This window comes from Chrysochloris asiatica, unplaced genomic scaffold (assembly GCF_000296735.1).
Source record: "Chrysochloris asiatica unplaced genomic scaffold, ChrAsi1.0 scaffold00124, whole genome shotgun sequence".
Taxonomy (NCBI): Eukaryota; Metazoa; Chordata; class Mammalia; order Afrosoricida; family Chrysochloridae; genus Chrysochloris; species Chrysochloris asiatica.
Window position 1 is genome coordinate 5,659,577 of NW_006408642.1, and position 24,847 is coordinate 5,684,423.

At 39.9% G+C, this 24,847-nt stretch overlaps 1 protein-coding gene across 1 annotated transcript; it reads left to right on the top strand.

Moving 5' to 3' along the window:
- The first annotated feature begins 17,239 nt into the window (after positions 1-17,239).
- Positions 17,240-18,278, top strand: ZNF660 (zinc finger protein 660). Its single transcript, XM_006868777.1, has one exon. It carries the CDS (start codon positions 17,258-17,260, stop codon positions 18,242-18,244), a length of 987 nt encoding a protein of 328 aa, XP_006868839.1. The 5' UTR covers positions 17,240-17,257; the 3' UTR covers positions 18,245-18,278.
- Positions 18,279-24,847: the final 6,569 nt, after the last annotated feature.

A 24,847-nucleotide genomic window follows, 5' to 3' on the forward strand; every position in this document is an offset into this window, starting at 1 on the left:
GAGTTCTACTTTCAGCATTAACTGGAAGGGTAAATTTGTGTGGGTCTTATCACCTCTCTGAATTTGTTTCTCAGTCTCCTCTATACAGTGTGACAGCTCTGCAACCTATACAAACTGATAGGAAAGTTCTTGGTATAGTGTAAGTTGTCAGTATATATTTGTCAATGGATTCGGTGTTTCACAGGCTCAGTCCTCAGATGACTTGTTTATCTACAGTTATTCTCTAGAGGATCTCATCTTGCCCTAAACACTAACAACTGACTGCTAAATTTCTATCTTTAGTCTTGACTTCACCAGACTTCTACTACAACTGCCTATTTGGATGTCTAATTAGCATCTTCAACTTAACTTATCCAAAGCAAAACTACTGATCCCTTTCCTAAACCTGATGTTGCAGGTTACTCTGTTTCAAAAAGGCAGTCATATTCTAGTTGCTCAGAACAATAGCCATGACGTCAGCCTTAATCCACATCCAATTCATTAGCAAATCATGCCAGTGTATTGTCTTCAGAAACATATGCAGAACCAGACCTCACCCCCTCCATCACTTCTAAGCTAGTCCAAGTCACCATCATTTCTAACCTGGAATACTACAGTATTCCTGCTTCCCCTCTTGTCCACCTTTAGGCTGTTTTCAAAAGAGCAGTCAGAGGAAACTTTAAAAATGTATGTCATGAAGTAAAATTTCCATGCAAGGTTAATGTCAGAATGACATACAGCAGAGAGTAGAGAATTCATAGATTCATAAAATTAATAGGAACAAGTTCTTGGCTCCTTTTGTGTCTTCTAACTAATAAATCTTTGAACATGTGGCAGGAAAAAATAAAAAAGAAAGATCCTGTCACTCCTCTGTCCCTAAACCCTGCAATAGACCATCTTTTTTTTCTCCCCATCCCTTTTGTATAAATGTTGTTTTTAAAGCATAAAAGCAAATAAAAATTACTCTTTTGAGTTATGATATCAATATATTTCAGGACATAAGAATTAAGCAGAAAATCAAGATGATAGAATATATCTAATAAGTAAGTAGAGAATGCTTTGGGAATAAATAGGATCTATTATTTATATCTAACTTACTTAGCATTAAGTGATTTCACTTCCTGATAACGAAATTCACATTTCTTTTAGATTAAACTGAGTCATAAAGTTTATTATAAGTTAATTTTCACAACCCATGTGAACATTAAAAAAATTAATAATTTCTCAAAATCATTTAATCTGATCACTGACAATTAATCAAATCTGATATTAATGGAAACAACTTAATAAATCCAACTTAAAATAATAGATCTCAAGCGTTCAATGCGACCACACTCTCTTCTGGCACCTTAAGTCTCTGTCAGAAATACAAGAGCCTCCAGTCATTGTTTCTTTAGACTCTGTTTACCCCACAGGAGTCTACGCATTGAGAACTCGCCTTAATTGAAGCTCTTATTTCTCAAGCTTTTTATAGATCGTTAATTCCTACTTCCTTTAACTGAAATCTGGCTCTCCCCACTGAGAATACTATTTGACCATCATATTTTACAGGGCAAAATGCAAAGCCCTTCTCTTAATCCATTTTTGTTGTTATCCCCCAGATCATGGCAGCCCCTAACTCAAGGCAACCCCATAACAATGGATCTGACTGTTTCAATCTATAGGATTTTCACTGGCTGATTTCTGGAAGTCAAATACCAGGACTTTTTTTTTTTTTTTTTTAATCCACCCTTGTCTGGAAGCTCCTCTGAAGCCTGTTCAGTATTGTAGCAACACACAAGTCTCCATTGACACAGGAATGTGGCCACACTAGAGTGGTATTGGCAAAAATCAAACCAGGGTTTTCTGGGACAATTGGCATAACATAGTCCACAAAGACAAGGTTCTACATATGACTTTGGTGAGTAGCAACTGGGATTTTAAAAGCCCATGAGCAGTCATCTAAAGTGTGATTATTGATCTCTTCTTGTCTGAAAGAAAGAAGAGTGATCAAAATTGAAGACACTTGGAAACATTTAGTCCATTGGACTAATGAACCACATGAACATCAGTCTCCACAACCTTGAAACCAGAACTAGATGGTGCCCTGCCACCACTATCAACTGATCTGAAAGGAATCACATTAGATCCTGCATAGAATGGTAAAAAATGTGGACAAAACCAAAAAATCATGAAAAAGATCAAGCCTACTGGTTAGATGCTGATGGAACCCAGAGATCATGGCTTTTGGTTACCCTTTAAGTCTGGAACTGAACTCACCACCATGGTGCAATTGTCAGCCAAGCAACAGGTATGTAGGGATGATAACAACACTAGTGAGATATACACACCATAGAATGGTCAACCATTCCAGATCTAAAAGTGCAGCATTTATCCAAGGACAAAGTTCAACAGAGTTGGGAAAGAAGGAGGAATGGAAACAAACACAGAGGAAAAAATGAGATAAGTGATGCTACACTGAGGGGATTGCAACCATCGAGCATGATTTGTTGAATATAAATCTGATGATCTACTCTGTAAATCTTTACTCAATTCACAATAACTTTTTTTTTTTAAGTAGGGGAAAATGGTAGTTCCAGAAGCCCCATCCAGATCAAACCAGGGTATCCTGCTTAGGAGATGAAATTTCTACCTCTGAACCACCACTGTCCTTCTGTCATAGTGTGTTGAAGTTAGTAGCCAGTGAGTCAGTTCCATCTCATGGGGACCCCACGTGTGCAGAGTGCTCCATAGGATTTTCAAGGCTGTGAGCTTTCGATGACCAGGACTGTCATCCAGGGTGCCTCTTGGATCCAACCACAAATATGTAGGCTTGTAGCCGAGCGCCTGATCATTTGCACCACCAAGCGATGCCTTATCATAACCAATAAAGTATGAAATGTTATCCCCTCTACCACCTGATTCATGCCTTTGCACCTGCTATTGCATCTTTCAGGAACACTCTTCCCTCATAAATGTCATGCTTTGATTGCTCACTTCCTTTATCTGCCTATCCTGTTGCCTCGAAAAATTGTCTCGCCTCCATTTCTCATCCCTTACTCAGTACTATATTCTATTTGTTTGTTTTTCGTTCCTAGTCCTTGACTTGTGGCAAGGAGTGCATTTTCTTCGCCGTCATATTCGCAGCATAGGAGTTCTGGTGTGGCGCTGTAGGATAAGCACTTGACTGCAAAGTCTATTTGTACCGCAAGGTCAGCGGTTCAAATTTACCAGCAGCTACTCAGAAACACTATACAGGGTCGCTATGGGTCGGCACTGACTCGACGGCATTAACAACAATTCCAATATATCCAAGGCATAGAAAAATATTTTTCGAATGCTGCTGAAAAATAGTAGCTGAGTCTGCCTTTGAGTCCTAGATATCTGTGGATCTCAACAGTCAGAGAGGGTGACTTCGTGGGAGCCTCATTTGGAAACATGCTGTCTGGCTTCCCAGTTAATTTGTTCTTCCCTCCCTAAGTCTCTCTCCAGGTGTCGCCCCTTCCAGGACCTTCCTGCTCATTGGTTGAATTCTTCAAGCGCTTTGTTTTCACAGCCAATTGTTGTTGTTGTTGTTGTTATGTGCCGTGGAGTCGTTCCGACTCATAGCGACCCTGTACAAGGTTTCCGAGGCTGTAAATCTTTATGGGAGCAGAAAACTTCATCTTTCTCCCGCGGAACAGCTGAAGTTTCGAACTTCTGATCTTAAGGTTCGCAGCCCGATTTGTAACCGTTACGCTACCAGAGCTCCTTTCCCAACCAATGGTAGGGCAAAAACTGGGTGGGAGGCGGGGCTCCCGGAGGGCTGTGAAGACTCCAGCCTAAGGAACACAGAGATGCGGTAACATCCCAGTGCCTAGAAAGGCCGAAATTGGGAACTAGTGGGATGTTGGTGACGTGATTCCGCCTCGGCTTTGTTTCGCGTTGTGGGTCCAGTGATTTTGGTGAGGTATCCATGACAGCCTGGTGGTGTTTTGGAGCTTGGTCCGGATTCTTGGTCCGGATTTGGGAGTGAGTGGTGGACACAGGCCGGCAAACCCTCTTATGGCCACCAGCTACGGAAACGGAGGCGCGGCATCTCAAGGTGCCGTTGTGTGTACCCCCCTCCCATGGCTTGGAGCTGCCCCTTTGTCTTGGTTCTCATCTCCAACTCCTTATAACTGCTCCCTTGAGCCCGGCTTGTGGTGGTGACAGAACTTTTGTCATCCCCACCTGGGGCTCAGCCTCAGAAAGCCGGTGCGCCGCCGCTAGGTGGAAAAGGTGCCCTCAGGCCCGTTTTCCCCTGACATTCGTGGTCTAGGTTCATCTTGACGCAGTCCAACCGCCCGACCCACACCCCACCCCCACTCTACTATTAGTGAGGAAACCGGGGCCCAGAGAGGAGGACAGTCTTACCCAAGGTTATCATTCATACAGATATGTGTTGAGTACCTACCCATTAGTATGGCATGTCCTAAGGTTACAGCTGTGCATAGGCAGAGTTATTTTCAGGAAGTATGGAAGAAATGAAACCTACTTGGTGTTACATGCAAAGCTTGGGGAGTTGGGTGGGGACACAAAACAGATTTTGCAGCCTAGTAATAAAATTGTTAATTGCTCTTGGGTGAATTCTGACACACAATGACCCTATTGTATAGAGTAGAACTGCTGTGGCATTTTCAAGGCTGTGACCTTTCTGAAGTAGATCTACCCCACTCCCCAAGTACCCCCGAGTGGATTCAAACTGCCAACTCTTAGGCTAGAAGTTCTGTGCTTGACCGTTTGTACCATGTGGGGACGCCTAGTAATCCTAACAAACGGGTAACCAAGAAAAAAGAATTATCTTTCTAGCTTCCCTTTGAAATGGGTTTCTTCCTCACAGCAAAGTTCTCTTCTTGACCATCTTGTGCAAATTTTCTGTGGAAAGTTGGATTGCAGAGAACTCCCTAGTTGGTATGTATTTTACAATTAAAGGATAATATTGAGGGTTATAGTTATCAATTGTTGTTGTTAGTGCCGTTGGTTCTGACTCTTAGTAAAAAGTTTTGCTTATGGTGTGAGCATTTTCTTCAAAGAAGGCTTATTATACGTACCAAGTAATATGAATTTGGAACTTCGATTCCCATCTTTCAAACGGGAGTAATTATCCATACTGTCCTATGGGTTCTCTAGAAAAGGAAGTTGCCCAGGAATGAGACTTTGTCCTAAATGTCCTCCTGGAGTAGCTCTCTCAGGATTTTACCATTTCTATTTGTTTACAGTCAATCAAGACCCCAGTCTGAACTTCCTCACTGAATCCAAGGAGGTGATCAGGCAAGATCTGTGCTGGGCATATTCAAGTGAGGCTACGGTGCCCAGGAATGAAGGTGAGTCATTTTTTCTCTTCTGGGCAGGTAAAAGTTACAACACTAAAGTTAGTGTGAAGACAGGAATTCTGCCTACTACAGGATATAAGGAACATTTTGGGATGGCTATTTATGGAGCAAAGGAGCTCTGGTAGCATAGTAGTTATGAGTCAGGCTGCTAACCTCATGATCAGCAGTTTGAAACGACCAGTAGTTCACTGAAGAAAGATGAGGGTTTCTGCTCCCGTAAAGATGTACAGCCTCGGAAACCCTATGCAGGATCCCTATGAGTCAGAATCGAGTCCACGGTATATAACCACTACCACCACCATTTGTGGAGCAGGAACCCTGGTGGCAGAGAGGTAACGCATTGGGCTGCTAAACACAAGGTTAGCAGTTCAAACCCACCAGCCACTTCATATGAGTAGCATGAGACTTCCTGTTCCTCTAAAGATTTATAGCCTCAGAAACCCTATACAGGATCACTATGAGCTAGAACCGACTTGATGGCACACAACATTTATGAAGCAGAAAAGAAGCAGATAAATGGCAGCGGGGGCCACTGGACCTTAAGGAGTAGAGTTTTGGTGTGGGAAGATGGGTGATAAAGCAGAACTCAAATTTTAATGTCAGGAGACATGGACTTGAGTCCCAGCTCTGCCTCTAAGTCTTAGATTCCCATCTTGACATTTGGATATAAGGATAGGTAGTGTGAGAGATCTCTTCCAGCTCTGGCAATTTGAAGTCTGTGAATAATGGGATGGTGCCATACTCTGGGAATTTAGACTCTTGAATAGCCCTGTTGAAACAATTGCCAAGATTATGAATACACATTTCATAGTGTTTCTCAGATAATATGAAGCGTAAATGGGATTATCAGGTGGAGGAGGGGTAGTTGGTAGTAAAGATGTGTTAAGAATTTATCTCTTACCATCCCCATGTATGCGCCGATATTAAATGGAATTCTGAATTTATTAGGGTGAGTCAAAAATTATCCTCACTCCGCTTGTATTAAAACGTCTGTCCATGTCCATGGCTGATGACAATAGTGAGCATGCATGTGAAATGATTCTGTCAAATAGATGAGTGACAGTGGATTATGTGATAAATCAGCCGTAGCTCTGCCTATGAAATAATCGTTGACAGACTTGGAGTTTGTGTGAGATGGATACCGAAACAATTCACAGAAGAGCATCAACAAAAGTGCTTGGACATCTGCAAACAAAATTTGGACAGTACTCAAAGAAAGGTAAAAGTTTCTTTAACAAAATCATTACTGGTGATGAGACATCAATTCATCACCACGAGTCTTCGAGTGAAAATGATTTATTTGTCTTTTCTAAAATTGATGAAAATAAATTCTACAGCCAGAGTGCGAAGAAGTTTTGACTCACCCTTGTATTTATTTCGACATTTCAAATCCAACAACAGTTACTGAACATTCTCCTCAAACTGTGTGGGGTCTTCAGGTGAATGTCATGAAGCTTGCTATCCGGGAGTGTACAGTTTAATGAGTGCTTGTGAGAAGAAGGACACAGACATGGACATTTAATTCTTTGTTGTTGTTGTTGTTGTTAGGTGCCATCGAGTCGGTACCAACTCATAGCGACCCTATGCACAACAGAACGAAACACTGCCTGATCCTGGGCCAACCTCACTACTGTTACCATGCTTGAGTCCATCGATGCTGCCACTTGCATAAGACACATTTTACTTGTAGATATCTTATGGAGAGTTTTAAAGTACAGAAATATTTATATGACCAAAAAATACTTTTCTTGTGTGATGTCATCCTTCCTTTTCTGCTTAGGGCTTAGACCTTTCTTTCTTTGAGATCAATTATTATTGTTAGTTACCCTCAAGTTAGCACAGACTCGTGGCAACCTATATATAACAGAACGAAACCTCTACCATCTTCTCCATCACTAGTATATTTGAGTCTACTGTTGGGCTATTGTGTAAGTCCATCTCACTGAGCGTTTCCCTTGTTTGTTTGTTTTTTTTTGACCCTGTACCAACTTTGATATCCTTTTCTAGCAATTGGTATTTCCAAAGTAGGCAGTCCAAAGTCTCACTGTCCTCACTTCTAAGGAGCATTCTTGCTGTCTGAGGGGGCTTTGAAACATTCGTGGGAAACTTCCATTGTCTTTTAATTCCATTTTTCTACAAACTTTTAAGCCCCCTTGTATTTATTGTAAGGTTTTTATTTTTTCATTCTTGTGGTAGTCCAGTATTCTTCATTAATACTACAATTTAAATTTTCTAATTCTTCTGCCTCCCTTTTATTTTTTCTAGTTTTTGTATGCATATGAGATGACTGAAAATACCAAGAATTATGTTAGATGCACCTTAGTCGTCAAAGTGACATCTTCGCTTTTTAGAATATTTAAAACATCTTTTGTTGCAGATTTGCCTAATGCCAATTCGTCATTTGGTTTCTTGACTGCTGCGTCTTTAAAGATTGTTAATCCAAGTACAATGGAATCGAATCGTTGACAGTGGCCATTTTCCGCTATTTATCATGATGTTATAGGTCCAGTTGTAAGGATTTTTGTTTTCCTCATGTTAAAGTGTAATCCATATTGAAGGCTATCTTTGGCCTTCATCAGTAAATGCTTCAAGTTGCATCCATTTTTGGCAAATAAAGTTGTGTCATATGCATGTTGCAGGGTTTAACAGTTTAGCTTTTTGGGCGATTTGTTGAGCATAAAGATTAAATGAGTCAGGTGAAAGGATACAACCCCGCTGCACACCTTTTCCAATTTTAAACCACTCATTATCCCCTTGTTCTGTTCAGATAACTTCCTCTTGATTCATGTATAGGTTCCACTATTAAGTGTTCTGGAATTCGCATTCTTCATAATTGTTGCTAAGTGTTATTGAGTTGGTTCTGACTCATAGCGATCCTGTAGAGTTTCCAAGGCTGTGAATCTTAGTGGGAGCAGAAAACCTCATCTTTCTCCTATGGAGCATCTGTTGGACTCAAATCACTGACCTTGTGGTTCACAGTCCAATGCTTAACCTACAGAGCCACTGTGCTCAATTCTTCATAATGCTATCTATGAGGGTGAGTCAAAAATGATCCACATTCCAGCTACATAAAACGCCCATTAACATGCATGGCTGATGACAACATTGAGTATGCACATGAAATGATTCTGTCGAATAGACAAGTGACAGTGGATTATGTGACAGATCGTTTGCAAATAAGCCATGTCTCTGCTATGAACTAATCTATGACCGAATTGGGTTTCAAAAGTTTGTGCGAGATGTGTACAGAAATAGCTCACGGAAGAACTTAAATAGAAGCGTTTGGACATCTGCAAACAAAATTTGGACCAATACTGGAAGGAAAGTAAAAATGTCTTATAAAAAAAAAAAAATCATACTGGTGACAAGACATGGATTCATCACTAGGAGCCTGAGAGTAAATGGCAGCGTATGAAATGGAAACATCGTCATTCACCTACCAAGAAGTTCAAAAGCCAACCATCAGCTGAAAAATTGATGCTTACAATTTTGTGAGATTCTCAAGGACCAGTATTGGAACACTGTTAGGAAAAATGTTCAACAATAAACAGTGTTAGTTATGAAGAGCTGAAGCCTAAACTCCGTATTAAATGCAGAGGACTGCTATCCAAGAGCATTGTGATCTTACATGACAATGCTCACATTGTTGACACTCTGCAAAAATTTAGTTTTGAGATGTTAAAGCATCTTCCCTATAGTCCTGATCTTGCTTCATCGAACTTTCACCTGTTTGATTCCCTGAAAGCAGTCATCTGAGGGCAAAGATTCACCACTGATGATGAAATGAAGTCAGCTGTGCATTCGTGACTCACAGTTTAGCCTAAAACATTTTTTAATAAGGGACTATGAAAGCTTGTTGACAGATGGAGAAAATGTATTGAAAAGCAAGGAGATTATGTTAAAAATTGATGTATTTGTCTTTTCTAAAAGTTCATTAAAATAAATTTTACAGCCAGCGCATGGATAATTTTTGTCTTACCCTCATAATTTGTCGCGATCCACAAAGACTAACCCCCTGATATTTTTTTCTGGCTTTTGGCCTTTTTTTCCCTTTAATTTATATAATTCACTCATCTGTCTCTCAATAATTAGTTTTCATATATTGCCTGTTATTCCTCATTCCATGGCAGCTAGTCAATGACAAGTGACCATGTGAGCATTGTTCAAAGGAATCTGAACAGGCACATGATGCTGAGAATAGAAGGGAACCTCTGGGTAAAATTCCTTTCTCTGTGCCATCAACACTCATAGAAGCAGCAGTCAAGAAATTAAATAGCATATTGCATTACACAAATCTGCTGTACAAGACCTCTTTACAGTGTTGAAGAGCAAAGATGTCAGTTTGAGGACTAAGGTGCACCTGACCCACGCCATGGTATTTTCAGTAACCTCATATGCTTGTGAAAGTTGGACAGTGAATAAGGAAGACTGTAAAAGAGTCGATACATTTGAGTTACGGTGGTGGAGGAGAATATAAAAAGTACTATGGATAAAGTGGAGCGTCAGCAAAAAAGAGGAAGACCCCCCCCAACGAGATAGACTGACACATGGCAGTAGCAATGGACTCAAATGTAACAACAACTGTGAGGATAGTGCAAGACCAGGCAGTATTTTGTTCTGTTGTACATAGAGTCACTGTGAGTTGAAACCAACAGGATGTAACCTAACAATAACAGCATTACTCATGTGAATAAACTCTTAGTTATACATTGTTGTTGTTGTTGTGAAGTGCCCCTCAAGTCAGTTCTGACCCATAACGACCCTGTATAGTGTTTCCGAGAAGCAGCTGGTAAGCTTAAACTGTCGACCTTGCAGTTCAAAAACGGCTTTGCAGTCTGGCACTTTAACCCACAGCACAATACATTTTTAATATATACTTTGAAATAAATGAGCTAGGGGGTTGGAAAAAGGACCATGGACTGCCAAAAGAACAATCTGTGCTGAAAGAAGTACAGCCAGAATGCTTCTTGGAAGCCAGGATGGTCAGACTTCATCTCTCATACTTCAGACATTTGTCAGGAGGGATCAGTCCCTGGAAAAGGATATCCTGTTTGGTTAAGTGGAGGGTTGGAGATAAACAGGAAGACCCTAACTAGATGGAGCGGCACAGTGGCAGCACCAGTGGGCTCAAACGTAGCAATGATTAAGAGGTTGGCGCATGACTGGACAGTGCTTTGTTTTGTTATGTTGTGCATAGGGTCGCTATGAGCTGATACCCACTCGATGGTGTCTAACAAAAACAACACCAACTGGGTAAAATTTCTCTCTCTCTGGCCTTTGCTGTTTCCTTAGAGATTCAAATTGATGAAGGTTATGAAATCAGAAAACTTTTCCCCAGTCTGTGGATTGAGGAGATGTGGCCCCATTGCCCTCACCTGTTCTCTACTAATGTGAGATTTGGCTTTGTGTACAGTGGGGCTACATCTCTCCCGCCTTCGACTTTTCCTGCCTAGACTCTACCTTCCTAGGGCCTGGGAAATCTTCTAGTATTACTTAAGAAACTTAAGTAGACAAAGAGAAAACAGATTTCCTTTTGAGAAAACTCTCCTCAAACTCTTGGTCTCCTGATAAATTCTGTCTCTTCATCAGATTCCCATGCCTTCTTCACAGCGCATCCGTGGGCGTTTCCCTTCTTCCTACCTTCCCCTTCTAATTTAAATCCCTATCTCTGTGGTTTATACATTTCTGTGACTTCTTCTGTTTCCTCTGTCTTGTTTTTCTCAAATTTGCATTCCTGGCATATCCCTCTCTTTCTTTACCCTGTTTTGCCACATCTCCATTTCTCTTAGTGACACTACTATTCTTGGTATCCAAACTTATGATCTTGATTTCCTTCCTTTCACCATCCTGTGTCCAGTCTGGTGCTTTTATGAAAATAACTGTGCTTAATTGTTCTCTTTCCTGTCACTATCCTAGACTAGGGTATTGCAGTCTCATTTATTTGTTCATCTATTCAACAAACATTTGCTGGTCGTCTTCAAAGTGCCAGGACCTCCGGTGGTCACCTATACTGCATTCCTGAAGTGGTCACCTATACTGCATTCCTGAAGTAGTCACCTAGCTCATTTTCCTTCCACAGTTCTTTTATCCCCTCGAATCCATTTGGACTAATTTCCTAATGTCAGTTTTGGGTAAGGTGATATAAAATGTATTATCTAAAATGGGATATGTTTCTGAGTTAAAGAGGACACTACTGATAATAATGCTGGGATACCAGATAGAAACCAGGATTATTCTGGGCAAATTGGGACATATGATCACCCAACTCCTAGGGTGACATTTCTTGAATTCTGTTCTTTTCTTCTTCTTAAATATATTCTCCATGGACTGCTCCAGCTACTTTTCTCTGTCCTCCATGTTACAAAGGTGGGCAGAATCATGATTGTGCTAGTGGGTAGAAGCAGTATAAAGATGAGGGAAAATGAGTGGTAATGTTTGAAAAACTATGTTTTTGACAAATAAAGAGAACGAAAGTAGCTATAGAGGAAAATCACAAGGTAGAAAAAAAAGAGCATAAGGGATGAAAATGAACAGTAGTTCTTACTCTGTTTAAAACGTGTTTACTATTAACCATCACATTATGTCATCTAGCTAGTCTTCTGTAATCTGATTCACTTCATGCAACTGGATTCTTTCATTTGTTTATTCAGCAACACAAAAAAATGCTGGACTTTTCTCTGATACTACTCCAGATGCTAGCAATATAACAGTGAACAAAATGGGCAAAAACTCCTATGATGGATTATATTATATAGTATAATTTCCCACTTATTTTTGTGGACACCAACCATATGCCAACTTCCTCTTGAGAAAACAATTTTTGCATATCCTCTAGGGCTTAGCCTGCTTTGCTTCTTTTAAGAATCTTAACCCCAAGTGTATTTGTTGTTGTCAAGTGACATCAATTCGGTTCCGACTCACAGTGACCCTGTATAGGGTTCCTAAGGAGGGGCTGTTGTGTTTGAACTGGTTCAAACCAACCTTACATTCCAGCGCATTATCCTGCAGCACCATAATATATCTTCTTGTTGTTGTTAAGTATTGTCGAGTCAGTTTTGACCCATAGCAATCCTGTATAGGGTTTCTGAGGAGTGATTGATGAACTTGAACCATTGACTTTGCAATTCAAACCACCTTTGCAATCCAGCACATTAACCCACAGTGCCACACCAGGAACACGTATCTAAGCCCCAATAATTTTCTCTCCTAACTTTCTTCAACAACTGATTGGGTACTCTGTAATTGCTCTCTTACAGTTTTACCATTCTATTCAACTGTAAAGCCCTTAAAAGGAGAGATGACATTTTATGCTTCTTTAAATTTTCCTCCTGTTAGGCCCAGAACAGTGATATATAAAGGGCAGCGTGCTCAGTAATTATTCGATTAAGAAATATGTAAGGAAAAGAAAATTTCAGTGAAAAGTAGAAATGGCAAATAAATCAGAAAAAAACATCAACTTCTGCACAGAGAAAAATTCTGGAGGTAAGTTCACTTGTTATCCTATCTGCTTTCTAATTCCCTAGCTTCTCACTGCTTCCCTCTACCTGCTTCATCCTATTATGTTAGGAAAGGTATCAGCATCTGGATGTGGGTGTGCTCTTAGGATCTTAGCAAGAATCCACCTTTCTCTGCTGTTTTCAGTGTGCCTACCTTTCATATTTGGGCATGAGTCTGTGTGTACATGTATATAAAATCAGTGGCACCAGCATTTCTGAGATGTGAATTCCATCCTCTTTTATCTCCTTCATAGTGTCTTCTTGCTTATCTTGAAAACTCACCATTGGATATGGCTTTCCTTCAGGAAGTGTGACTCAGTTTATCAGTGAGCTATGAAACAATGGAAGCTTGTCAGACTTTTCTGAAGCTGACTAGGCAGTACTGCAAAATAATTTCATTCTTTTTGCCCCAATAACCCACTCATAGAACATTTATCCAAGAAATACATTTCAACAAAAAGAAAACATTGTATTATAAAGTGGTTGTGATAGTGTTACTGATAATGATTGAAACTTGGAGAATTACAGAAATGTAACACTGGCCGAATAGTAGGTAAATAATAATGAACCAAAGTGGTGGTGATGATTAAAGGCCAATACAGAAAATTATTTAGGAAAAATTAAGTAGAAGTAGATTGTAAAACTATCTGCTATGTTTGTTTGTAACTATATAACAACAGACAAGTTGTTGTGTTGTTAAGTGCCATCAAGTTGATTCCAACCCATAGTGTCCCTTTATAGGGTTTCCCAGGAGCAGTTGGTGAGCTTGAACTATCGACGTTGCAGTTCAAACAACTTTACAGTGTGACGCCATTAGCCCACAGCACTAGGAATATGATAAAAATGAGTTGCATGGTACCATCACAGAGTTATCTTTCAGTCTTCTTTTGCAACCCAATCCCCTCTAGATTTGATGTCTGCTAGGGTTATGTATATTTTCAGTTACATATCAAACCAGTTGAGTTATTTCTTCTTATCCTTGGCATTTTTTTCTTGTATCAGCACCTCTTGGTTTTGCTGTCCCCTACTTTGACCTTTTTTCTATTTCTAGGTACTTTCCTGTTATCATTAAGTGCTGTTGAGTCAGTTCCATGAAGTCAGTTCCAAATCATAAGGACTCTGTATAGAGTTTCCAGGGAGCAGCTGGTGGGTTTGAACAACCAACCTTGCAATTAGCAGTCCAGTGCTTATCCTACAGCGCCACACCAGGACTTTACTAGAATACATGTGAGGTCCTATCAAAGTCTCCTTTGCAATGCTTTAACTACCCTCCTTCATAGTTTAACTTCTCAGATTCATTTAAGAGACTCAGAGGGAGAGCTAACTGGGTACATAAAGCTGAATCCAACTGCAGTCTACTTGTGGAGTAGACTATCATGTGATGAGGCTCCAGTACTGGAAGAATTAGGTCACTTCTTACTTCAAGGTATGACTTAATGGCAAGGACCTAGTACCTAGATTTATAGAACAAAATGAAATCTTAGGTGTACTCTGAGAGCTACTAAACTAAGTTGCTTTCAGATCACTTTTTTTTTTTTATGTTTTATTGTGAGTTATATGATAGTTTACATGAGAGAACCTCAGTTCCATATTCATTCCATCATATATCATTACATTGCCATGGTTCCAGTCCCCTCTATGCATCGTCTTCCTACCAAAGGGCATATCCTAGAAGCCCGTGCTCTACACTCCCCACTCCCCCCTCAGACTTCGACCCACAGTTCCTCTCCCTCTCTGGATCCAAAGTCCCTAGCAACTTCATCCCTCCATGTCATCATCTCTGTCTCCATCTCAGGCATCCCTGGTTCTCTGGGTGAGGTCCTGTTCTCAGCTCTTATCTGTTGGTGGTCCCAGAGACCTCTGCTCCTAGACTGGAGAAATAATCGCTCTCTTCCTTGCTACAAAACATCTACCCTTGCATTTCCAACACTCACAATCCGTCTTGATAACCATTATTCACTACAGTATCGCACGTAGCCCATCTGTATTTCATTTCATCAGCTCCACCTAGACAAATTGGATAGTACTCACTGGTGATTCTGCCTTCCTCCATGCCCCCTAGCTCTAGGTTCCCTCTTGAAAGCTTGTAAGCTAGTTACTTCTTGCCTTTGTAGTTCCTCCCTCCCCATTTGGGTATCCATTGTCCAAGTTGCCCCTCTTTGTCTACTCTGTGTGTGGAGGGGGTGGGAATGTTTCTTGCTGTAAGGATTTGTTGCCTCTTTTGTGTCACTGCATTCATATGCATAGGTTAAGTTCATCAGCTTGGATCAGCTCAGTCTTCTTTCCCCCACCCCCCCAACCCCCCCTTCTTTCTTCTCCTGGTTGAGCTCTGATCATCCAGTCATCCAGTCCCGGTCACGTGGGTGTCATCTGCAAGTGTGGGTGTTCTTGTGCACATGCCCTCTCTTCCCATCAGCCGGCAGCTCCATTCTCCACTTGAGTCCTCGGTGGCCATGTCACTGACTCTGGACCCAGGAGTCCTCGGGTCTCCTCGCACTGCTTGCCAACCAGGTCCCCAACTGAGTCCACAGAAGCCCTCTGAATATTGTGAGGCTTAGCTCGCCGCTTCATTGCTGCTTTTACCCCATTTCTCCTCAACGGTGATGCGTATGTTTACCAATCCGAGCGTGCATTTCCACCGAGTCTCAGTTTTGGGTGGGGGGGGCGCCTATGTTGGTGGGACCTGACCGACTGCCCCAGTGTCTCCTAGTGGAGCCACCTGTTTGTTCCCCTAGTAGCAATCCATCTGTCTCCATTGTGTCGTATTTTTCCTGTAGGTCTTCCATTCGAGACTTATCTTTAGTTTTTCTCACCGTTCCAGGCTTGTCAGCTCTTCCCTTCAAGTGGGGATTTCTCATCTCTGGTGATCTGGATGTGGTTCTGGTTTCTACCTATAGTTTTATGTATTGCAGAGGCTCCGCAGAAAGCCTCGTTCACCGGGTACACTGTAGCCCCGTTTTAGGTATTCCAATCAGTTAAAGGCAGAAGATGGACTTACAAGCCCTCTATTGTGATGTTTCTGACTATTCCTTTCTCTCCCCCTCCAGTGTCTACTCTATATTATAATGCAAGGGAAACCAAGATTCAAAAAAACAGTCAAGCATCTTAACACGATTCCCTGCCCATTCCGACCATGAGTCAATCCCTGTATCTCAGAGCCCTGGAGCTCCAAGGCTGTGCACACATCGTCCTTTATCTGTCCTGCTTGGTCTGTCTAAACATGCCCTATTGTTCTCCCATCTGCCCCTTTTCTCCACTTCCCTCTCCCTCCCTGTATATTACCCCCCTCCCCATCACCCAAGCTCTCCTGAGCCCAATCCCCGCCCTGTGCTCCATCTTCTGCCCTTCCCCCACCCACCACCTATTTCCCAGCAACCAACAAAAACTTCCCCCTCCCCCCTTTAGTATAATTTCTTTTTCTTAGCCTTTTACAGTAGTGGTCCCATGCAGTATTTCTGTTTTTGTGACTGACTAATTTCAGTCAGCATAATGTCCTCAAGGTTCATCCATATTATGCGGTGGCCTGCCGCTTCCTTGATATTCTTCAGTGTAGCATAATATTCCATTATGTGTATGTACCACAATTTTTTTATCCATTCTTCAGTTAATGGGCACTTTGGCTGTTTCCGTCTTTTTGCTATTGTAAATAATGCTGCTATAAACATTGGTGTGCATATATCTTCTCGTGTTGTGGCTCATTTTTCTTGTGGGTAAATATCGAGTAGAGGAATTGCTGGATCATAACGTATTTCTATTTTCAACCTTCTGAGGAAGTGCCATATTGCTTTCCAGAGAGGATGGACCATTTTGCAGTCCCACCAGCAATGCAGGAGTGTCCCAGTCTCTCCACATCCCCACCAGCATTTATTGTCTTCTACATTTTTCATCTTTGCTGTTATTGCTGGTGTGAGATTCAGATCACTTTTGCTTGAGTGCAGATTATAGATGAGCCTCCCATTATTAGTTAGTTGCCTCCAGTTCTAGAAGAGGATGAGATGTGAGGAAACCAGATTTTATACTATACGTGCTGCTGATTCTGATGCTGGACCTGTTGTGCTCGCTTTAGCTGCCAGCTTTTTATAAGCCTTTTGTTAGACCTTCCTGTCTCTATCTAGATTCATTTCTCTCATCTTCTCTGATTAGCTCTGTCTTTGAACATTCACCCTTCAATGTGAGACCATGTGGTCTACCACTTTTGTTGACCTTGGAAAATTCTCATTTCTCTTTTACAGAGAATAGGTGACATGTGCATTTTCTGTTTCTCATACCAGATGGTGAAACTGGGACTGAGGAGATGTTGATTCCAAAGCATCATTCCTGAAAAATCATAATCCCATCGTACTTTCAAGAGGACTCCACACAGGTGTTTCTAATGAATTAAATGTTTAAAAAACTTCTCAAAGGAAAAAGAAGACTAATAGACCACTGGGGTGCTCCAAGCAGGAGAAAATGAAGAGAAAGACAAGAAACTCCAAACAAAAGATGTCTAAGGACAATAAAACACTCACAGAAGTGAATGACCAGAAATCTGAAAAATATGATAGCTTCAACCCTGGAAGAAACAAGACAATTCAGACTGAAAAGAAACATTATGTATGTAATGAGTGTGGGAAAGCTTTTAGTCAGAGTGCAAACCTTACAGTACATGAGAGAATCCACACAGGAGAGAAGCCCTATAAGTGTAAGGAGTGTGGCAAAGCCTTCAGTCATAGCTCAAACCTTGTGGTTCATCAGAGAATCCATACTGGACTGAAGCCTTACTCTTGCAGTGAATGCGGGAAATTTTTCACTGGTAAGTCACACCTCATTCGACACCAAGAAATCCACAGTGGGGAGAAAACTTATGAATGTAAGGAGTGTGGGAAAACTTTTAGTCAGAGTTCAGGTCTTATTTCTCATCACAGAGTTCACACTGGAGAGAAACCCTACACATGTATCGATTGTGGGAAAGCCTTTAGGCGTAGTTCAAATCTTACACAACACCAGAGAATGCACAAAGGAAAAAAATTGTACAAATGTATAGAGTGTGGGAAAACATGTTGTTCTAATACAAAGATTATGGACCATCAGAGAATTCACACTGGAGAGAAGCCTTATGAGTGTGATGAGTGTGGAAAGGCTTTCACATTGAGGAAGACCCTTAATGAACACCAGAGACTTCATCGTAGAGATAAACCTTACAAGTGTAACGAATGTGAGAAAGCTTTTACATCTAACCGGAACCTTATTGATCATCAGAGAGTTCACACTGGAGAGAAACCCTATAAATGTAATGAATGTGGGAAAACCTTCAGGCAGACTTCTCAAGTTATTCTACATTTAAGAACCCACACAAAGGAGAAACCATATAAGTGTACTGAATGTGGGAAAGCCTATCGGTATAGCTCACAGCTTATTCAGCACCAGAGAAAACATACCGAGAAAGAAGTCTCATGAATAATTCATGTTATTGGTAGTAGGGTGAATTGCTACTTTTCTAAAAAGCAATTTGTCATCAACCTTAATTCTACTTCTAAGAATTCATACAGGAAAGGTAACCAGAGTAGACAAAGATCAACAAAAGGGATATTCAATTCTTAGATCCCTCTAAGACAGAGTAGAATAGTCCCATAGTACTTCCAAGGGTGTAAATCTTTACAGAAGAAGACAGCTGCATCTTCCTTTTCTGGAGCAGCTGATGGGTTGGAACTGCTGATCTTTTGGTTAGCAGCCAGGTGCTTAACCACTGTGCAATTACAGCTCCATATCATGCCAGTATCATAAATGAGGGGCCTTCAAAGAGTTTGTGGGAAAAGATACCATTATCTTTTCATCCCATTTTTTTCATTAACTTTTTGGAGCCTTTTCATATAGTTGTAAGAAAAAGAACTAGATTTTCAACAATATAATGTTTAAATGAATATGATCCATCCCATATGACTGGTTTTGTAATCACTATAAATATTTTTAAAGACTATTTGGGTTCTTTGGAGAAATTCGGATTAAAAGGAAGATATAAGAAAGAAAAATGAAATGTGAACACATTAAAAATATTCATATATACACAGACAAGGGTGAATCAAAAGTTATCTACACTCTGGCTGTAGGTTGATGTTTCAAACTCACCATCCACTCCTTGGAAACCCTATATAGGGTTGCTATGAGTCAGAATCAGCTTGATGGCACTTAATAATAACAACAAAAGAACAGCAAATATTTCCTGCATCCTTCTCACAGTGTTAGAAAAATCTGTAGGTACAGGAGAGCCCTTAGGCCCCTGAACATTGTGCCCTTATGGAGTTAAAACAACTGCAGGTTCAAAACCATTAAAGAACTATAGAAGAGCTTGTCTTCACATGTGATGTTTAGCTTAGTGGCTAAAAGCACAGACTTTGGTGTCAGAGAGTTCTGTGTTAAAATCCTAGGTGTGCTACTTACTAGCTTTTCAATTTTGGTAAAGTCACTTACCTGCTCTGAACCTCAGACTTACCTGAAAAAACTACCTATCTTAAAGGGTTATTATGAAAATTAAATGAGATAATACATGTAACATGACAAACCTGACACATGTTAAGTAATAATAAATATAGACTATCAGAGCAGTGTTTCTAAGCACAGGGAGTGAATAAAGGTAAATTTTATGGTACCATTTAGTGTATTTTCAGGTGTAAAGAGCAGAAAACCAAGTGATAGTAACTTAATCTTAAGAACAATAATTGGTTATTTATGGAGAAGTCTAGGGATAAGCAATTCCAAATTTAGTTTGGCAGTTCAGAAGTTCATCAAACTTCCATCTTTATAACCATCAGCATATTGGAACTTCGTGTTTTCAAAATGGTGGCCACTTGAATTGCAAATCTCTTTCTCACACAATCCCTTCAGTATCACGAAGTGAAGGAAAGGAGCTGGGACTTTCTCCTCTGGTTTCTTTCTCCTTCTATTATTGAGAAAAATTCTTCCAAAATGAAAGAAAAGTTGCTGAACAGTCAATGCTACTATCATAGTGAAACACTAGTCTTTACACTTAGTTAAAATTTTTATCATAATGTAGAATGATTCATGAGTCAGGAAATACACTAGCACTTGGGCCTGGTACTATAGTGTTCTAAACTGCAAGAAGAGATTGAGGTTTTTGTAGGAAGGAATCAGAAGTTTGTGTGCTCACAGACATGCGGTGGTACATGGCAAGAAAAGTTCTAAGGGTGTTGTTAAACTACAACCTTGCTTAACATTATCATTTCTATTTTCTAACCTCCTGGAACATATTGACCAGGGCATTCTTGAATCAAGTCGTGGAAACAATCTTAACAGATACTTTTAAACAAAAAGGTCTTACTTATAATCTAAAATATTGACACTTGATCCTTTTGGGTTACAATTACTTAAACTTTTACAAGAAGCTATATTATCTTTTTAGAGCAGCAAACGCATAGATTTTAGGCCAAGCTTGATTTTTATTGAAAATGTAATGTAATTTAGATGTGGGACAGCCATTTATTTTTGTAATGTCAACTGCCTCAGTTTTAGGGTTTGCTTACACATTCTCCCCTTCTCATCGAGCTACCACTAGTGGGTGCAGATTACCCACAGAGTTACCCATCTTCTGCAAGAGGTTACTAGGCTCATTCCAGTGTTGTTACAGCTTCAGGCCTCATCTTCAGGGTGAGTTGGTTCTTATTGGGAGAGATATTGTAAGCAGGGTCACATTTGAGTAGTAACATGGCATTCAGAATGTCTGATTGTGAACTAAACTTCATTCTCCTTAGCAAAATTAGTTTATTCTAAATGCATGATCCATCATATGGCTAGATGTCTTGAGAACTGGTTTTGACAGTTGGAAATGCCATGCATAATACATTTAACAATACCCATGCTAACTATTACAGTGATTAAAAGAAGTAAACAGGCTACTAATGACTAAAAATGAGGTAACTAACTGAAAATGTCGAAGTAAGAAGGTATGTTCATGGAGGGAATGGTGTATATCTAGGAGGTCTTTTGACCTATTTTAATAACAACTTGTTTTATTTCTCCAGAGATGTTTATCCATGAACAGCCAGAGATATTAGATATAGCTCAAAGTCTTTGTTGAACTAAGGGAAAATCAAGGATTATTCTATTATCTAAAACGTTTGATCAAGGGACCCCAAGACATTCTCTTTCATTTTGTTGCAATGTTTGCAAGATGGTGAACACAGTTGCAAATCTTTTTCCTCACACAATCCCTTCAAAGTCAGGAGGTGAGGAAAGGGACCTGTGACTTTTTCCTCTGATTCCTTTCTACTTTTATTATTGAGAAAAAGTTCTGTCAGCCAACAGTCTCAGTAATTTGGGTCATAATGGCAGATAGATTGCTGATTTTTTCTAACTGTAATATGCCATACATGGGGAAAAAATGCTCAAAGAAATGACCTGCCACACCCACACTTTCAGTTATAGGACAAGTTCTTTGTTCAATTGGAGTACTAATTTCAAGTCACTGTCCCATAGTAAAGTATCATTGTATGAATGGATACTCACTCATCAGAACTCTAAGGGCACCTAGGGTACATTGACCCTAAATATTTCAACCATCTAACCATTTGAATAAGAGCCAATGATACTCAAAGAGGAAGTCCAAAGTGCATTGAAAGAAGTGGCAAAGAACAAGACACCAGGAATTGATGGAATGAAAATTGAAATCTTTCAAGAAAGTGAGGCAGCACAAGAGGCACTCACTCATCTCTGCCAAGAAATTTAGAAGACAGCTATCTGGCCGACTAATTGGAAGAGATCAATATTTATGCCCATTCCAAAGAGAGGTGACCCAACAGAATGCGGAAATCATCAGACAATCTCTTTGATATCTCAAGCGAGTAAAGTTTTGCTAAAGGTAATACAGAAACGGCTACAATCATGCATTGACAGAGAACTTCCAGAGGTTCAAGCTGGATTCAGAAGAGGCCGTGGAACGAGAGATACCATTGCTGATGTCCGATGGATCTTGGCTGAAAGCAGAGAATACCAGAAGGATGTTTACCTGTGCTTTATTGACTACGCAAAGGCTTTCAATTGTGTGGATCATGACAAGCTATGGACAACATTGAGAAGTATGAGTATTCCAGAACACTTAATTGTACTTCTGAGAAATCTGTACCTAGACCAAGAAGCAGTTGTTCGAACAGAACATGGGAACACTGAATGTTTTAAAATTGGGAAAGGTGTGAGACAGGGTTGTATTCTTTCACCATACTTATTCAACCTGTATGCTGAGCAAATAATCAGAGAAGCTGGGGTCTATGAAGAAAAACATGGCATCAGGATTGGAGGAAGACTCATTAACAACCTGCGATATGCAGATGATACAACCTTGCTTGCTTAAAGTGAAGAGGACTTGAAACATTTACTTATGAAGATCAAAGAGCACAGCCTTCGATATGGATTACGTCTCAATGTCAAGAAAACAAAAATCCTCACCACTGGACCAATAAACAACATTCTTATCAACGGATAAAAACTGAAGTTGTCAAGGACTTCATTCTTCTTGGATGAACTATCAACACTTGCGGTAGCAGCAGTCAAGAGATCAGACGACGTATTGCATTGGGCAAATCTGCTGCACAGGAACTTTATTTAAAGTATTGAAGAGCAGAGATGTCAGCTTGAGGATTAGGGTGTGCCTGACCCACCCTATGGATTGAGCTAAATATTTTTGGGCGTGGGGGAATTGAGTTAATTTGATAATCATTTTCATTCCAAGGATCAGTGATGGTTATGATGAAAAGAAAAAGTAATAGTAAAGAGAAAAATAATGAGTAGAAAACATGTTCTTTTTATAAATTTCTGGGAGGTGAACCCAAGTTGGTAAAATAAAGCTGATTTTAAAGACTGTAAGTGTAAAGCAGAGTACAACAATGTCAACTTATGGTATAAGGAATAAACAATTTAACTTATTGGGTTAAGGTCAAAGTTATTCAATGATTATTCAAATTGCTAAGAAATAATTCCTACATGTCCAAAAAACAACCAAAACTGTTAAAATACTAAAAGTTCAGAAGCAATTTTAAATTTTTTAGTATTTGTCATGTAATCTTGTTTTTTTTTGTGTGTGTGTGATTAGTTGCTTTTGAAGTCATCTGCTTCTGACTGAGTTTAAAATCTCCAGTGGACTGACAAGTCCAGATAGGTGCTGTAGCCATTTATGTCTGTGACTAATGATTCCAAGTGTTAATTCCTTCTAATTTTGTAACATAAGCATTAATTAAAAGACTTAGATAAGACTCTTCCAGTGGGATTGTAAAAAATCTTTCAGTTGGTTCCTTTTCCTATAAACTATCTTCTTAAGAAAAGAAGGACAGTCAGGCTTTTGCATTTCAAATGCTTCTTTATTTTGTGAAAAAATATTTTTAAGAGTATTATATTAGAGATCAACAATTATTTCGGTAATTCAGGTTGTACTAGATTAAGGTTGGTAGAGGAAATGTAAGGAAGGCCCACAGGCCTCTTAGTAATAAAGAGTAAGTTTATGAGGTCCAAAAGAAGTGCATCTTAAATTTAAAAGAAGAACTTTATTCGAAGACAAACCCAAGGCTTAAGAAAGCATAGTAAATTGGGTTTTTGTTATGTCTTTTGTTCTTTCTATAAGTCCAGAGAACTGAGGATGTTAAGGGAAATGCATTCTCTTGTACATGTGGAAGATTTGGCATAATTCTTGAATAACCTGTCCAGTAAAATGAATTCCCCAATCACTGAAAATAACTTTTGGTGCTTCCCAGGTAGGTATTGTTTTAGAGAAGCCTCATTACTATAAAAGAAGCAATGACTATAGACAGGGGAAAACCTCTACCCAATGTGAAAGCCTACAGGTCATTAATAAGATGTATTTGTAAGTGTCCAAAGGTGGAAGCTGGATTAAACTTTCATTCAAGCACAGGACCATAGGTAAAGAATATTACTCAGGTAAAATTTTAATGTTTTCTATGGTTACTGCTGTTAGGTGCCATTAAGTTGGTTCCAAATCATAGTGACCATGTGCATAAGAGAAAAAAAACAAAACAACAAAACAGTTCTGCACCATCATCACAATTGTTGTGAGGTTAAAGCTCATTGTTACTGCCACTGTGTCTCTCCATCTAATTTGGGGTCTTTTCTCTTCTCTATTGACCCTCACTTTATCAAGCATGGTGTCCTTCTTTAGGGGTTGATTCCCTCCTGACAACATGTCCAAATAATGAGACACAAAGTCTTGCCATCCTCTCTTCTAAGGAGCATTCTAACTGTACTTCTTCCAAGACAGATTTATTTGTTCTGGCACTGTATGGTACTTTGAACATTTTTCACCAACACCATAATTAAAATGCATTGATTCTTCTCCAGTCAGCCTTGTTCATTGTCTGGCTTTCACATGAATAATATGAGGCAATTGAAAATACCAAAGCTTGGATCATGAGACCTTAATCCTCAATGTGACATCTTTGTTCGTTAATACTTTTAAGAGGTTTCCTGCAGTAGATTTGCCCAATGCAATACATCATTTGATTCTTGACTGCTGCTTCCATAAACTTTGTTTGTGGATCCAAGCAAAATCAGGTCTTTGACAACATCAATCTTTTCTCTGTTTTCCATGATGTTATTTATTGGTCTACTTATGAGGATTTTTGTTTTCTTTACATTGAAGTGCATTTCATACAGAAGACTGTCTTTGATCTTCATCAGTAAGTATTTTAAGATCTCTTCACTTCCTGTAAGTAAGGTTGTGTCATTTGTATATCATTGCTTATTAAAGAGTCTTCCTCCAAAGGTGGAGAGTCTCCAGTGAGTGGTGTCCATCCTGTCCAGGAAGGGCCGATGAAATGAAATATAGATGGCTCTCTTGTGATGCAATGGTGAATAATTGTTATCAGGACTGGTTGTGAGGGTTCGAAATCTAAAGATGGACATTTTGTAACAAAGAGGGGAGTGATTAATTTTTCAGTCTAGGAGCGGAGGACCCTGGGACCATAATGAAGAGCGAAGAGCGGAATCCTACCCAGAAAGGCAGTGAGGCCTGGGATGGAGACAGAGAAGACAACGTCAAGAGAT